Source organism: Eucyclogobius newberryi, unplaced genomic scaffold, assembly GCF_026437365.1.
Source record: "Eucyclogobius newberryi isolate DKJ021-1_F unplaced genomic scaffold, fEucNew1.0.hap1 SCAF_22, whole genome shotgun sequence".
Lineage (NCBI taxonomy): Eukaryota > Metazoa > Chordata > Actinopteri > Gobiiformes > Gobiidae > Eucyclogobius > Eucyclogobius newberryi.
The window spans coordinates 18,114,504-18,132,634 of NW_027315857.1; the positions used below are offsets into that span (position 1 = coordinate 18,114,504).

At 37.6% G+C, this 18,131-nt stretch overlaps 1 protein-coding gene and 1 non-coding gene across 2 annotated transcripts in view; both read left to right on the forward strand.

Moving 5' to 3' along the window:
- Window positions 1-297: 297 nt before the first annotated feature.
- The window catches only part of adissp (adipose secreted signaling protein), a 49,926-nt gene continuing 32,092 nt past the window's right edge, over window positions 298-18,131 (forward strand). Inside the window, exons 1-3 of the mRNA XM_072459214.1 lie at window positions 298-430; window positions 3,401-3,520; window positions 11,303-11,457. Coding sequence (XP_072315315.1) covers window positions 3,502-3,520; window positions 11,303-11,457 — 174 coding nt within the window. The 5' untranslated portion in view covers window positions 298-430; window positions 3,401-3,501. The remainder of the gene's footprint in view (window positions 431-3,400; window positions 3,521-11,302; window positions 11,458-18,131) is intronic.
- On the forward strand, window positions 8,044-8,115 carry trnag-ucc (transfer RNA glycine (anticodon UCC)). The gene has a single exon. It is a non-coding gene; the product is annotated as a tRNA-Gly (tRNA).

Here is an 18,131-nt window from a genome sequence, read left to right on the forward strand (position 1 = left end):
ACTCGACACACCACGTGACCGAATGCGGAAATCGGTTTCTTTAACTAACAACTGGGTAACGCTGCATTATATTTATTTCTGTTTTCATTGTTTTTACAAACCTTTTTATGTCACACAAACAAAAAAAAGATTGTTTTCAGTAAACATTAATAAAGAACCCAAAGTACCCAACACACCACGTGACCGAATGCGGAAATAGGTCCGGAGCGTGCGCGCGCAGCAGACGCGGAGGCGCGAGCGTCGTGCCTGAGCGTCGTCGCGTGCACGGCAGAGGGGGGAGAGTGGAGGACGCGGGTCTGCGCTTGTAGTTCGATCCTCGGAGCCGTTGCCAGTCGCACGTCTCCCAGAGCAACGCGCCAAACCTGCAATAACAGCCACGAACCGGGCCATTTCTTCACTTAATTGAGCTCGGGGCCGTCGCGCGCGACAGGTGAGCGTGACAGAAAACCCGCGTAACTTTTTGTGCCTGGCGCGTTCTTTAGCCTCGGCTGCACTTGACGCGAAGTTTGAACAATAAGTCCTGTTCATTTGCTGCTATTGTTTTTGGTAATTTGTTAAAAGAAACTGATAACATTGACCAGGGTTTTAATTTACTTTCGATATCGCCTTCGCCTCGTGCACCTGTCACGTGCACAAAGTCGTGAGTTTTAAATATGTTAATTATTTGAATTTCTTATGGTTAAATTATTTTTTCCTTCGACGTCAATTAAGTGTGGCTCAACATTAACCTCACTTTAGCCTTTTACTAAATGTTAAACGTCGTGTTTTAATCTTTTTTCTTCTTAATTGGTAGCATTAGCCTATTATATGCTAATGTTGGCGCTGCGTCTCAAGGAATAATCGACTAATTAGACCACAAAATAGTCGTAATTTGACTTTTGTAATTGTTTTCTGGATTAAACAGCCTCAAAAACACATTCGAAAAGAGTTTTAAAACTATGACAGTGAAATAATAAAATCAAAATTTCAGAAAATTTACAATCACGGATTTTCATAACTATTTCTGTAGAAAACTATTGAGTTGTAGTCTAACTATCCATTAGTCGAATTGAACTACTTTGCATGATTTGAGTGATTTGCAGATATAATATTTAGGCCTGCTGTAATTAGAGTTCACTTCTTAATGCTAATTGGTCACAGAACACGTGCTAGAATATACTTTTTATAATGATTGTCACCTTGGAAGTGGAATTTTAACAGTTAATTGAGCACATTAAGATGACGCTTTCTGTTATCAATAAACGTGTAATAAGGACTACAATATATTGTGATATTGTAATCGTCAATAGTCACAATATACTTAATTACAGGCTCCATTGCTTAAATGCATTGATTTGTTGCAGCAAACACTTAAAAAACAGTGAGAACCGCATATAAAATGATCTGTTCCTCCATTTGACATGAGGACATAACCATTTTTAGTTCTTTTATAACACATTTTAAGGCTTTTTAAACAGACAAAGCAGCATGCCATTCAGCCTCTTCAAAAATATTGCAATTGATATTGTGATATGAGAGATTTGGATATTTTGTTACATCTCTAAAAGTAACAATATCCCTCAAAAGTATTGCTTATCGAAAATATAGTATGCAAGAAAAACTTCAACGCACGCTATATTACTCCTTAGATATGTAGCACAGTATTACACTAACCAGGGTGTATAGTGTATCTTTTTAATGTGGGAATATCACGACTGCGAGGCATATTTTGTGCTTTGTGAGTATTTAATCTGACTTTTATACAATTTGTGAAAGATTTGATACACAAAACAAAAGACAAAAGATCCCAATAAATGTGTAATGACATTAGTTATAAACACTGCTAAAGTAAGTTTTGTACGTTATTGTCAGAGCTGTCAGTGAACAACATTAAGTGATTTATATATTCTTTACACAACAAGAAAGAGCCACAGGAGAGACATTTTTCTCTCTCGCCCCCCAGCCTGAACTCAAAGTCTATCATCCTTCCTCTCTGAGCTGCACCCAATGCAGAGGAACATCAAGCCTGGCTGGATCCTTCGGGTGCTCGTAAAAAAGAACAATTCAAAGGATGCACGGTGTTTTCTGGGGCCATGTGGTAATGAGTTTTGAGACGCGGATGTGAAGCAATGTTGTTTAGTTTACCTGCAACATCTTTAACTGACATTAAGAGCACATTAAGAGCACAGGAATAAGAAGTTAAACAAACAACTCTAGGGTCATTTTAGATTTGAATTAAGAAAAAACAAGCATATTTTATACTAGAGATATATATATATATATATATATATATATATATATATATATATATATATATATATATATATATATATATATATATATATATATATATATATATATATATATTAAAAGACTTGTGATTTTGGGCCTTACAAAAATAAATTGAATTGAATTAATTTAAACCTGCACTGGGGGGGTTCAAAGACAACATCTGACAAAGGCAATAAGGCTCAATAATGTACATCTGAGAGAGCGATTCCTGTATTTTGACTTAAAACTTTTTGGTGTGTGTGTCTTTCTTAGCTATTTTGAAACAGCGACTGGTGTCAGACATGGGGATGTGAATATTTTTAGGTTATTTGTGATTTTTCAGGTCACAACATAATCGTCAGAGCCAAAAAATAATAATGGTGACAATTTTAAACGCAAAATTAGGTCTTTTTAGTTGAATCTCTCTTACAAAAATAGGTTTATCCGGCTGTTTTTGTCACATTTAACCTTATTTTGTCTTTCGGAAAGCTCATTTTTGCAAAGCCGGTCACAAACTTGAGGAACAGTAACATGTCTGACCACGGGAATGAGAGAAAATTCAATATTTCACAGTTGTTGATGGCCACAGCCTCAATAATCGCAAATAATCATTAAATTGCGGCATTTTCTCTCACAATAATCGCAAAACGCTAACATTTTGTACCGTGACATCCCCAGTCACAAACACTACACTTATTATAAAGAACATCCATAATTTGAAGATATAAATTTTAACTTTATAAACGTTAATGCGCCTTGTGAATTGGGTCTTATTTTGTGTAGGATAATGACTCTCAGCTGTAAACAGTAGCTCCATTATTTACATAAAGCATGTCCTATCTCCATATTTACATACTGCGCTGCCTCTGGATGTCTATTATCCAATAATAATGGGCCTGATCTAATACTGTGTTGTTATAGTTTCCATTCATTGAACTCTCTTGTTGCACCGTTCGTATCTCTGTGTACCGCAGATAACCTGGAGAATTAAGATTAGATCAAAAACGCCCCGGAGAAGCACAAACGTTAAGCCATTATGTCATGTTTGTCTCCGTATCATGTGCACGCCGAGGGTCCCGCGCTGTTTGTTACCCAATCGTTGCCCTCTTAGCCTCCCTAAGTCCTCTCCTCTCTTCTCGTTTCCTCCTAGGGTTGATCTCGGGACACACGGCTGAGATGACAACGCTGCTGTGACGGCGTCTCCCAAAGTGCTAAAAGTGCTGAAGTGCGTTTGGACCCGTTTCTGTGACGATGGCGACTGCAAAAAAGAGTGAGTTTTGTCGTTTTGTTTTTATTCGCACGGTCGGTCCCAGAGGAGGAGACTTTATCAAAGAGACAAGTTGCACCTCATTTATCGTATACACTTCTCCACAATGTTTATTGCTGAATGTTATTTGTCATATATTTCAAAAGGCTCTGTGGAAGAAAGTGCCAGAATAATTGCGTATATTGTCTCAACTTCTCCGCCACAAAGTGCACAAAAATAACAGCTAAACACTAAAATAGTTGAACAATTTAAATGTTTTATCAGTCATATGTATTTATTAGAAAAATTAAAGGAAATTTATACAAAGAGAATTTTCAAAATGAGTACAAATGTTATTTTTACTAGTGATTAAGTACATGTTTTATCATACCACATACATTTGCTGCACATTAACTGCTTAGTATGAAAAATAGTGAACATAGAAGGCTGTGTTTTTTACCTGGAACTTACCTGGTAAGTGATTTTTTTTTTGTCTTTTCTTTTCTTGTTAACTTTTTTTGTAAACTGAGCTGAAATCTATGGGAAACGACGTTAAGCGCTCCTTCGCCGTCGCCATAGTTTCGTCCAGTACCGGTCACAGCTGCCAGTGAAAACCAGCTTTTTAAATATTAATGTATTCTTGACACTTAGATTTTATCAAGCTTCCACCTTGTGTTGCACGTTGCGAGGCTGGATTTTTGTTCATCTACAGAAAGAAGACGTGGCCAGCAAATGACGCGCTCGGTGCCAGTTTTTATTTACAAAAAGCGTTACTCGGTCAAAACGCTCGGCACAGAAATTGAGGGACGGCCAGCTACTGCCGAGTGTGTTCTTGCAGGCACAACTTGTCCCGCTATTGACAAAATGTGCTAAAAAGCCTGCATGGCAAAAAGTACAGAGCTTGTGATGCGACAGAAAAAGTGCAAGGTGTTTAACTAATTCTACCTTAAATTATCTGGTTCAAACCACTGAGAATCGTTGACAAAAATTAACATTAAAGTGCGTATGACGGGTTCTCACATTTTTCTAATCATCTTAGTTTGCAGCGTTAGTCCCCGTGGTAAAACTACTAAACTTACCATTAGTATTAGTATTATTTAGTCTTATGCTAGCTATTTTTACTTGACTTTATTTTATTTTATTTTGTAATTCAATTTTGTAATTTTTTATTTATTTATTTATTTTTCTCCATTCCCTATTAAGATATGAGAGGAGTTTTGTTAATAACAGTTTTTTGTTTTGTTTATAAGAGTTCTTCTATTAAGAGTGTATCTTATCTTATCTTTATTTATCACGGTTTTGAAATCAGTCAAGAACATTTGACAAATAAACGTGACAGAAACGTACAGCTGAGTTCTAAAACAGAATCCCTCTGTGATGTCATCAGTGAGCGACATTGCGGCCAAAGGTGTTATATACGGTGTTGATATTTGGTCAAATTGTAACTATTTTGACATTTGCGAGGCGTTTGGCCCTTAACAAAAGGGTTGCTCGGTAACCATCAGGAAGCACAGTTATAAATGTCACCAAAATGTTCAAACTGGGGGAAAAATAAGCAAATGGTTTTAGTGAATGTGTAGTTAAACCTGTCACATGCACTTTAACACGGGAGAAAACCAATTCCATGACAAAACCAGGGCAAAACTATAGGAATAAACCACAAATAAATGTACTGTATGACAATAAAGCAAAACTAGAATGTAACCAGGACTTAAGCACAACAAAACCATTTCTACATCTCCTTCAAAGACAGTTAAATGCGTTCGTTTAGAGATAAAGTTATAATTGCACCAGCTTAATGGTTAATCATAAGTGCAAGATTACTTTAGCTTGAATTGTTCAGATGTAATGTTTAATTGTATGTTGTAGTTGTATAGAATATAAAATTATGAAACCGATGGAGGCTAAAATGCTGTTACCACCAAATTTTAGATACTGATACTAGCTGTTGTTTCGGAGATGATTATGAATGATCTGAACATCTTTAAAAAGTTGCTCCCTGTGAACCAAAATCAAATGCTACGTTGCTAATTCGTCCAGCTTCCAAGACGTCACTTGTCACTTTGCCCAGCTCTGCTTTCTGTCAATACTTTCAGTACTTGAATAAGAGGAGATATTTTTGTTTTGGAGATGTTTGCTATTCTAATTTTGCATTTATATTTTTTATTTCACTTTTTTTATATACACCACTGACTTCCATGTACTACATAGGCTTTTAGTGTATTCTACTATGTATGACTGAGCTACACGTACACCTGAGTTTCCACATTTTTATCAAGTTTATCCATTTTGAACCTCAACCACAGCATTTACATTGATGTTTTAGCTCACTCCTGATGCCATAATTCTGTCCAAATATATAATCACCCTAAAAGATTTTGTATTTCTCGCCCACCGCTACATCAACGTTTCAGACTGACGAGTCAAAAACTGTATCCTTAACAACTGTACATGTCTCACCATGAAAACCTCTCACCAGTAAAGGCTTGTCTCAAAAGACACAGAAAATCTGCTGTTTATCGATGCTTCTGCAAACATTGGAGTCAGATTCAACACCTTTATGTACAACTATTTGGTTTTCTGATCAATTGGAATCCAGGAATAACAAGGACACAGCCACTAAACAAGGACAAGGACACAGCCACTTAACAAGTACACAGCCACTTAACAAGTACACAGCCACTTAACAAGTACACAGCCACTTAACAAGTACACAGCCACTGAACAAGGACACAGCCACTGAACAAGGACACAGCCACTGAACAAGGACACAGCCACTGAACAAGGACACAGCCACTGAACAAGGACACAGCCACTGAACAAGGACACAGCCACTGAACAAGGACACAGCCACTGAACAAGGACACAGCCACTGAACAAGGACACAGCCACTGAACAAGGACACAGCCACTGAACAAGGACACAAACACTGAACAAGGACACAAACACTGACGACACGAACAAAGACATCAACAAGGACGCGGCCCCTGAACAAGGACGCAAGGACGCGGCCCCTGAACAAGGACGCAAGGACGCGGCCCCTGAACAAGGACGCAAGGACGCGGCCCCTGAACAAGGACGCAAGGACGCGGCCCCTGAACAAGGACGCAAGGACACAACACTAAACCCTGTATTCGCTGTGTAAAAACTTGTTTTCATCACTGTGTCACTGTACCACATGTTGAGAACCCACTAAATTGAGCTGTAATGGCTGTGGTTTAAAGTGTGAATGCTGAGGATGTGTTTTGTTCTAATGACAGAGGTCAGCCAATGTGTTTGCTTTGTCTTTGTGCGGACCTATAAAGTTTAATCCAACTGCGTTTATTCTTAGACTGCCCTCAGGAGCATTTGGTTATTGATGTGTTCACTACAGGAAATCCAAACAGCTACTTAGAAACTTTGCAGGGGATCTTTCTGCGAAATGGAGATTGGGTTACTAGTCAATTGCCAAACACCTGGAGGCTTCAATGGGCTTCAGTGTGTTCTTTTTTTTTTTTTTTTTTTTTTTTATAGCGCAGTTAAATCAAACCTGAGGCAATAAAGCTAAACGGTAATTTGTAGACTGTTGTAGGCCTGTACTGACAATACACTGGCTTCTTGCCCCATTAGGTTGACTTCTTTTTAAGTTAAGGCCCTAAAGTTGTTCAAGGTTTGACCTGAAATAATCTTATGGGTTAGTCTTGAGTTTGGGTTTATTCCTGTTTTAGTAGTATTTAGTGGTGCTTTTATTCAAAATTAAACTTATTTTAATGTAGACTTTTTCATACATTTTGCATTTTTACTAAAAAAATTGTCTTTTTCTTGTTTTAAAAAGTTCTGGACATTTGTGGCACTATATTCTAAATGGCAGATTTTTTTGTTTGTTTCCTTCCTAAATGTATATTTAACAAAGTAAACTGAAACCTGAGTGACTGAGAGAATAAGTGAGTGTAGCTACAAACGGATTACAGTTAAGTAGATGCAAGAGCTTAATCTGAAATAAGACATTCATTCAAAAGACCTATTTTTGTTTTGTTTTGTTATTTTACACATTTGACATATTGAAACATGTCTAACTGACCAAGACTGTAGTCACAACATGCCTATATGATCCTATTTCTAAGCAAGTGGGAAAGACTCTAGGGCTGCTTTATGTTGGATGTTTGTGTGGCAGGCTTCCACTATTCGCAGCGTGTCAGTGTGTTTGTCCCGACTGCCCTGTGCCCCTCCCCCAGAACAGCTCCTCCCTCTCCCAGAACAGCTCCTCCCTGCAGCTAAAGCGAGCGTCGCCGCCTCGGTGTCTCAGCGTCTCATACCGGCAAACAAAGCCAAGAACGCGTTTTATGTCGCAATAACGGCCCTCGACCTGCACGCTTCTCACGTGTCCAAAGGAAGTTCACAAAATGCTCAAGCCTCCTGTTTTCTTAAGCTTATTTTTCTTCAAAGTTGACATGAAATTGCTGCAAACTGTTGGAAATGTTTGACTTTTGACCTGGTTTAAATGCTCCTGCAGTCTGACGGCAGTGTGAGAGTACTTAGTGTCAGCTGTGAAGTGAAAGCACTATGTAGCGTTGGTGGTATAGTGGTTAGCATAGCTGCCTTCCAAGCAGTTGACCCGGGTTCGATTCCCGGCCAACGCAACCTTTTGATTTTTGCAGACAGAGGTTTTCTTGCCTGGATCAAATGTTCTACCATAAAAGTTCTGAACATTCCTTGTGATATATTGTCTCGAGTGACCCTGCTTTTTCTGATCGTGAACTATTCCTTTCAAACACAACCTCTTTCTCCCCCTCTTTCCTCCTCCCCTTGTGTTCCTGCGTGATAGATAGGAGCACGAATAGGAGCACGGATAGGAGCACGGATAGGAGCACGGATAGGAGCACGGATAGGAGCACGGATAGGAGCACGGATAGGAGCACGGATAGGAGCACGGATAGGAGCACGGATAGGAGCACGGATAGGAGCACGGATAGGAGATAGGAGCAGGGGATAGGAGCACGGATAGGAGCACGGATAGGAGCACGGATAGGAGCACGGATAGGAGCACGGATAGGAGATAGGAGCAGGGGATAGGAGCACGGATAGGAGATAGGAGCAGGGATAGGAGCAGGGATATGAAAGCTCAGTTCAGCGTAGCTTCAATGACTGTAATTACATTCACCGAGCCTGATTTGTACCAAGGTTTCATTTGTGACTCATCTTTGTTGCAAAGTATACACCCTTTTTTTTGTTGTTGAAACAAATCAGTTCTACAGCAGTTGTAAGCAAGGCTTTCACGAGCAATACATAGTTGTTTGTGCAATTCTTTTAATGACCTATTTCAACATTTGCAGTAGATGTACACTGTAGGACAGTAACTACATATTTTGAAATATCTCAAATATTCTCAAATTTGCTGTATAAAAAAGTAGAGTAAAATGAGCCTTCACACTTTTCCTTTCTGTGAATTTCCTGTTTGATATAATTTCTCAGACTAGTGTCTCTGAATCTCTCCAGTCGTGTATCGTCATCGTGTTGCTCTTCCTCCTGTTCCTCCTCAGACTCATCTGATCACATCTCTTCTTCTTAAAACCACTCACACTAAAGTTATTATTTTAGGAGGAAAACTAGTCAAATAATGTCTGGAAGATAATTGTCTTTTCTAGCGCTTTTAAAAGTCTGTAACTTTGTCTTTTCGGTGTCTTTTTTCCTCAGAATAAAGACTGATTCAAGTTTACAGTCAGTTCTGTTCGAATAATGCAGCAGAAAGCCGGAGCTGAGCTATTGTTTTCTTTATTCCGAAGGGACGGCAGAGTTAACTCTTTCATTACCAAGGAATATCGGTCGACAATTAAAGATTTAATAATCGGCCATTTAATTTTGGAAAAACACTACTTGGGGAGTTACTTCAACTGATGACACAAAACAGGGCTCCTCATCATTGATACACAAGCTTGAATTTAGTTCCTTAGGCATTCCATTATTGAGACGGGACAAATGACAGAGGCCTTTGCCTCTGAGGCAGCTTTCTTATTAATGTATTATACCTTATTTTCAATACATTGTGTCAATCCATTATTGTGCACACAATACATACTAAGACAGATAAGAAAACTAATATTTGGTTATGTTGGGGCTTTTTTTTGTTGAAGGCAAAGAAAACCTTGCTATATTTCATGTCCAGATTATCATTTATTTCAGTGGTCTATCTTTAGCCGGGCTTTGTGTTGTGTGTATCATGTGTGATCTGGCACATATGGAGACGTGACGTAACTTTGAACTCATTAATGTGATCCAGATTTACCATAATCCCTAATATGGATGACCGTATTTGGAACTAAACCAGAATTGAATCAGGGCCAAATATACTTGTATATATGTTTTTAAGCTCCGATCTACAGAATTTTATTGTTATTTCATGGTTTCATGGTATTATACATAAAAAAGACAATGTGTTCGTGTTGAGGATGAGCAAAAACTGCACAGATCTGATCGTGTCAATCGCTGTTGCAGTTTCCTCATTTACTTTACAGCCGTATTTTGTACCTGATTAGACACTTCAGCTTTTGTGTATCATCCAGACTACAAAACTAAATTGGGATTGTGGCATACATTTTTTGTTCTATTCACTCTGTTCTATTTCTATGTTACAGCGACTTCAGTTTTTGGGAAAGTATGTGATGTGAGTTTAAAATGAGCCATGTTGGTACTATGTTACTAAACTTTTGTCAAGGGGAAATCACCTAAAGTCTTTGTGTCTTGAAAAATAAATGGTTTGTTATCGTTGAGTTATTATTTGGGGAATTTGAGAATGATTTGAGTAAATTGGGTTTCTTTTCTCTCACACTAAGAAGAAAGAGGATATTTTTTGAGCCTACAAGGAAATATGATGTTTAGCTTGTAAGCCCAAACGTATTTATCTAAACCCCATAGAAAGTTTTAAGACACAAAGGTTATTTGTCACTTTACTTGAAAGAGGAAATTCTATCAGCTTCTGTATTATACTTCCTCAAACAAATAAACTTACTAATGCAGTCTCTGTGAGGTCAAGTAAAAGTCCCCGTATATCTATTAGCATCAAACAATATGTAGGTCAATTAAAAAAGTAAAATTGGTCATGTCTGTAGAATAAAAGTCAAAAATGTTGGTTATACCCTTTGTTTGTTTGAACTCATTTAAAACCATTAAATCTATATATTTAGTTGAAAATGAAAATACACATGCATATATATTAAATTACTACGGTTTATACTACTATTATTCTACTAGAAGTATGGTTTAAAATTCAAACTGCAACACAAAATGCAAAATGTGACTGTAAATTACTGAAGTATCCAATGTATTCCCCTGTTAAATCTATAGGTATGTAACGTACATCATGCATTATTTACTTAGACATATTTTTATTGCCAGAAAATACTGTGAACAACCTCTGCATAATAAAATGTGCAGATAAAACGAACAGAAAAAGAAAAACACAACCAGAGAAAAATAAAAAGGAGCAGACATCCAACAAATCTAATAATAATAATAATAATAATAATAATAATAATAATAATAATAATAATAATAATAATAATAATAATAATAATAATAATAATAATAATAATAATAATAATAATAATAATAATAATTGAATAAAAAAAATCATGGGGATCAGACTTGCCTCTCCACCAACTGCTTAGCTTTATGGACAGATCAGTTTAATGCCATACTATGGAATACGTCTTTATGAAGCCCAAAGACTTTTCTGTAGTTTTTTTGACAAACCGTAGGTCCAGCTTGCATTACTTTTGTTTTAGTTCATTCTTTCACGAACTCCTAAAGTTTCTGTTTTGTTTCTCTCAGGCTGTGCGAAAACCGGAGGGGTGCGTTTTTCAGAGGAGCACCACCATCCACACCACCACGCAGCGGGCGCCTCTTCACATGTTCACTTTGAGGAAAAGCTACACGATTCGGTTGTCATGGTGACGCTACAGGATGACGGGGACTTCATGGTCAAGGTGAGACTTAAATGGGACTTAACTTGTATACCGTATATTAAAATAGGTGGCTGATATGGAAAGTTGACTGTGCATAATTGCCATTTTGAGGACTTGCTATGGCAACTGCGCTGTACTTTTCGGGCTATAGAGCGCTCCTGAATAAAAGCTACGCCAACTAAATTTACAAAGGGAAAAAAAAAGTACATACACCTGTCAATAAGCTGCAAGTGACCATGTTGTAGCATGAGATATTTACTCATAAATAAACACAGTAGTTATGCGTCTTTTGAACTGGGGTCCCGCTGCGCACCCGCGCTCCACTGCACAGCGGGACTAATTAGACTTAATTTCCCAATAAAAATTAGGTGGATTGTAATAAAACACACTGCATTTTGAAGCTTAACAAAGAACACATCACAGCTGTCCCACTGTCCCCTCTGTCCTTGGATTACTCTGTCACATCTGGTTCATCTGATCCTGAGCTTGTGCTTATTGAGTGAGTGTTACGTTGTAACATGAGATATTTACTCAGAAATATAGTCCACGGTTGTAATGCAGGGCTCAGGTTGGACCAAGAAAGTTTCATTTCATTGCGGCGGGTTCTAACCTGAAGGCTGCCGTAGCCCCACGTGTGTCTTTGCGTTTCGAGTCTAGATTCACTTCATTAGACTCATTGAATATGAGTCTGATTGTAATAAAACAGTGTTTTGAAGCTTAAAATACAGAGAACACGACGTGCCCCCATGACAGTGACCACTGTCCACTGATGTTTTCTTCTACAGTGTGCTCTTCCTGCTAGAGGTGGCCATTAACCAGTAAAAATCTATGAATTAGATGCACCGTTGCATCAGTCGCAGGGTTCAACCCGTTGCATTTCTCTGAGTATTATAAGTTGCTACAGACATTGATCAAATCTATGGTGATTTGGTTTGGAGTTTTAGACACTTCCTGACCCTAAGCTCTAATTAACTTTTCTAACTACATTTCAGCAGTGATACATCTGGAACATGTTTTAGCCCAAGTATCTACTGCCTCAAAATATAAGGATTCAAATTTGGATCATAATTGAGTTAGAAGTGCAGCAGTCGTGTCTGTGCATATTATCATCTCATTATATCGTGTTTCATAACACAACCATTTGAGAGGAAATATAAGAAAGATAAACTCCTTTTCCCTGACGATATTGACTGTTTCAAAACGCTACAAAACTACACTAGCTTGTTAATTCATCTGTCGCTCACTCAAAGTATGAAAGATAACTTTTCTAGGAAGATTGGGTGGAGAAAAGCATCTGCATTCAGTATAGAACAGCATAAAACAAATAATTAGTTTTGCCAAAATTGCACATTGTCACATAGATCTGACCTCACCTTGATTATACACTTCATACTTAGTGTACATAGGAAAGCATGTGCTAAAAGTGTGCTCCATATTGTCTAGGTTATGCTTGTCTTTGGTGTTCCTTGATACAAAATCTGCTTCATCTCAAACATGCCTTCCGTTCTGCCAAAATGAGTTAATACTTTATGTTGATAATAACAGCAGCGACATTACTGCGGTGCCTCCAGCAGAATCTGGCTGATTTGGCGATAAGGAAAAGTAGATTAAGAAAAATATTATACTGGAACACTGCACTACATTACCTTGAAGTTTTATGACAAATTGTTTCCTCAAGATCAGACTAGACGAATAAAGTCAAATGTTGCAGCAATTTTGATTTAGATAATATAGAGTAATCTTATTTTAGGACTAGAGTAGTTTTGTTTTCTCCATAAAAAGGGAAAAAGTTGTGTCCTCCTGGGCAAGTGTGGTATCCAGACTGGTTCTTTCTGTACATCTAGTGTTTCTGAGGCCCACCACGCCTGAATCCTGACCGCCACGGTAAAGGGCCCCTATAAATGACCTGACCCGGCCTCTGTAAAGTAAAGACGCGTCAATAAATAATGGAGAAGCTCATGTGTAACATCAAAAACTAATTATGACATGTAGTCCCTATTTAGCAGCATTTTTTTTATCAGTTTATTCAAGTTTTATAGTGTTTTTTTTAGTCTTTTTTTGTGTTGCTGATGTCGCTCCAGCTCTCCTCCAGCTCTCCTCCACTACGATGAGGCAGAGGAGATATGAACAGGATATTAGCGCTCCTGTTAGTTAGCCTAATCGCTTCACTCTGCGTTGTTGTTAGCAGCGGTTTAAAGCTAATGCGCTAAAACGGTTACAACTTGTCGGCGAAACGTAAATGAAATATGCACAAAATGACACGTCCCCTGCTCCTCCGCCTGTCACGTGAAATTCTCCTAGCAACACCGCCACGCCAAAGCTATGGAGCCAGAGAAAACACTGATGTCCATACAGAAGATCGATGTCTTATTCTCTTGATCTGATCTGGAGTACAGCACATGTGCAGTGATTCAAGAATAACAAACAGTCATTGGTTTTCAAATATCCGCAAAAATCCTGAAATATAGCGTTAAACTATTTAGGAAGTATCCAATGAGATGCTAAACTAAAGGTACTCAAGAGCTAAAGGCTAATCATAATTAAACTGGTATTCCGGTTGTCCTGCGTTTTGCACTAAGTTATTATGGATTAATACAATACCGAGTCATTGTATCCAGTTACTCGCTCGGCATCGCTGCGGTAACGATCTTCGAATCAGTATCTCCATATCGCACCTATCTAATTTATGATAATGGGCAATGAAAGCTCAAAGCGATGATTAGTAGTTCCCTGAGCAGTCTCCATTAGCCTCCAGCGTTTGAGTTCAGAATATAAAATAAGCCTTAAGCATCAGTGCCTTTAGGAAGTTGACAATAGCAGCTGCTTTATTGTCTGACCAATTACAACGCTCTAGTTGGTCTGGCTTTGAACCGTTGCTTGATCTGATTCCTGTGTCGTTGTTCCATTAACAGCCGGATAAAACTATAAAATACACTGTTGTGTTGTGAAATAAAGTACATTTCAAGTTCAATGTGTTTTTTATTTGAAAGTATTGCATCTTGATATTCGCTTGGAGTGGGTTTCACTGGCGAGAGAAGCAATGAGTATTTCTTATTATTTGACGTCATCTGATCCTTTTTTTTTGTTTTGTTTTTTGTCATAAAGTGAATGTGTTTTACCCCAGCATCTATGCATTGTAAAAGCAGCTCTTGGGGGTCAAAGTAAGACTGCTGTGTGCTGTCTGCATCGAATTGTAAAGCGGGAAGTACTGTAACGCTGACTGGGGCTGACCGATTTTTAGAAAAATACTTTTTGTGATAAACATTGCGACATTTTAATTGTAGAATTTGAAGTGTTCACATTTGAAACACGCTCAGAGGCAGAGCATTTGAGAAAAGATGGACATGAACTCCTAAGCATTACAGAAAAACATGCTTGTAGATGTTTAAACTACAGGATTTAGCAGGTCTTTTACATCGTAAGACTGGATATTTTGCTGTTTGTTGAAGAAATAATCTAAAAGTTAAATTATTGCTGTTTTTTGATTGTCTTCAAGCAACTAATGAAATTGCGATTTCGACTGGATTGCGATAACGCTGACACAGTTGGCTGGTTAGTTGTTGGTAGCATTTATCGTGGCGTCTCTGGTTTTGGAAAGTTGGGTAAGTCACTTATAAACTCATCGCGGTTAATAATTAAGATGCCAAGAATGTGTTTGTTGGACTGCTGCGAACTGTTTAGAATGAAGTACGTAGTTCTGTTTTTCATGTTTTTGAGACTAAAAATCAGATACAGCACATTTTAAAAAATAAATTAAAAAAACAGTGTGGCCAGGCTCCCAAAAGATTCTGAGGGTGTTGCAAGTGTCAACGCACCCTTAGATAGACAAGATGTAGTTTTATTTTTGTATCATTGCCCATTTTTGTCATGAATTGCTGATCTAGCTGACCACACATTTTAGAACATTTCTTTATTTTTCCTGTGAGTTTTTGCTTTGACTGTTAAGCATTTCCTACAATGAGTTGAACAGAATAGCTGCCTCCCTGTCTAGTGTACTGTAACAAAAATGAGCTTAAAGAAAGCCAGGCAACAATATCTTAAGTGGTTTTAGCCTATGAGCAAAGTTGACAGTAAGAATATTTATTTCAATGCTAAAATGTTTCAAACATTGTGACTAAACTTGTGACTTTAATAGTTTGCACTGTGCGTTTCTCAGAAGTCCTGAAACGCAAGTTTAACCGGTTCAGCATATCGATGGACAGGAGCTATGGTTGCTATAGAAACACGTTTTTAAAGGGGGTTGAGATAAGGGTTTTAAAGGGGGGTGTAAGATTTCCATTTGAAACACAAACTTAGGAAATGGTTTTACATGTAAGAATATTTAATTATAGACAATCTCAGAGCTCTTGAACGTTGCGTATACATCCACATACAGTATGCATAAGCCAAAACCATTGAGGTAAACTGGATTCTCCTGGGTCACTAAATACATTCATCACTATATAAAATGTCAGAGTACTTTTAAATTAGTACTTTGCATCTTAAAATCCCCAAATGTGTATCACTGGGCTAATAGAAAAGTAAAAAAAAAATCTTTACAGCGTAAGATATATATTTGAGTAGAAAAACTAACGCTAGTATCTAGAAGACATGTCTTGAATCATGTATTGGGCACTGTTGAAAATAACTATTGTTTTAGCATTTTTTTAACCAGTTTTCTCAGTTTTTTAAAGAATATTTTAATGAAAGTTGCTGCAATGAAATTGGTTGGTATCGAATATATTCCAAAAATCTGTTTTTGGCATCATTACTGTAAAAGTGCATCTCTAGTTTAGTCATGGAGCCGTCTTTTAGTTGTCCAACAAATGTCCTGGATTAATTCTGGTCTGTTTGCCGGTTCAGCCCTACGTTGAGGATGATTCGTCGCAATCAAAGATGACAAGGTGACGCCAAATGGTTTTTGTGGCAAAACATAAGTGAGAATAGGAAAACGATTGTTGTTAATGAAACGTATTGATTGTCTGCTTTCTAAATCGACACAGATTTTTCAGGTCTTTAAAAAGTGGCGAGGCGACAGACACGACACGTTTTCTGTTTATGTCACAGCTAGCCTTCGTATTAAGCAGGTGTTCATGCAACAGAGGGGCTTTGGGGGAATCGATGTGAATGAGAAGGTTGAACTAACAAATCATCATGTCAAAAAGTTACACTAACAATTTTAAACGTTCAGGGCGATTAAAATGGTGATACATGGACAACTCCTACTGGATATTTTGTTGGGATTAAACAATTTGACCATCACTGTCTGAAAATCTTCTACTTTGTCGTGACTGGTATCCTAATTTTTACATTTTCAGTCAATAAATAATCTCCAGAATTGCCAATACTCTTTATATTTTTAATATTGAAGGACACATTTCATGTAAAATTGGACTTTTCTAGCTTTATAACGTTGTCCCTTCATCAAAACCATACATTGAGCTATATTTTGCTTAATTCAAGCTTGTTTACTCCTGTTTACGAGGCCATATTGCTGTGTGCCTCCGAGATCACTCCGTTTCACTATTTCCACGATTGTGATGTCAAAGGTAGAAATATAGAGTTTAGTCCATGAATCATGGCCAGACAAGAGTATTTCTTTGTCAAATGTCACTATGAAAAGCTTTACTCTCAAGCTCTGATTAAAATGCTGGAATTTGTCTTGTCCCTATAAAATATGGGCATTTTCTTGTGCAGTGAAAGAATAGCGGCATTGTTTTGGAGAAACTTTTCTGAGTGCGTGTGAAGAGCTGCACATTGGACGACATCATGATCATGATAGTGAGCGGACAAACATTAAAGCAGAGGGGATTTCCAAGCTCCTGCTATCCTTTTCACAAACGAGTAAAGGCATTTCTGATTAAATAAAACAACTTTATAAATGTTTTCCATGAAGTGGCCTTTATTTTTCATATTTTTTACCGTAGTTTGGTTAATTTATGAAAACAAATCTCCAAGGCATAACAGGAAAAACATATTTGACTAGTTGATTAATGGAAAGGTCAGACTAGAAGACAGATGATTGGTTTTTGGTGTGGAAATGCAAAAATACATTGACCTTAAGATTTGATTGGATTATTTCAAAGTCACAACTTGGATAAATGCAAAGATGGAATGGCATCTGGGTCAAATTTACCTCAAACTAAGGATTATGCAGTGACATAAACTTGTTCTGATTTGGGTATCATGTTTTTTTCATATGTAAAAAATACATTTGAAAGAAATAGAAAACACCGACACCAAGGAGGTCGCATAAAGGGTTTAACAAAGGGAAATTTCATGAGCACATAATCACCCAAAGCCGGGGAGAAAAGGATAAAAACAGAGGAGACTGGGGAAATGTATGCGCAAAGCCCCTACAGCGACTGACCGAGTTCTCCCTGGATCAGAGAATGCTACACACTATTATACATACATTCAGAGTTAGGATCTCACAACCTTTACTGTGAAACGGAACATCACGATTAAACGATTATTCACAATGAACAGACCAAGCAACAGTGAACTCCTTTGTTTTCTTTCTTACACATCGTCTTATACATTTCCATTCCTCATTTATACCGAATGGCTGGGTAAAGTTAACGCGACATAAACAGCCAGATTAAACATTTTACATTTAGTTTTAGCTTTTGAAGTGTAGTAATGTAGTGAGCTTTAACTGAAATGACTTAATTTTCTAACCGCTTCTAAAAGTGCCACAATTGGTATTTTCTTGA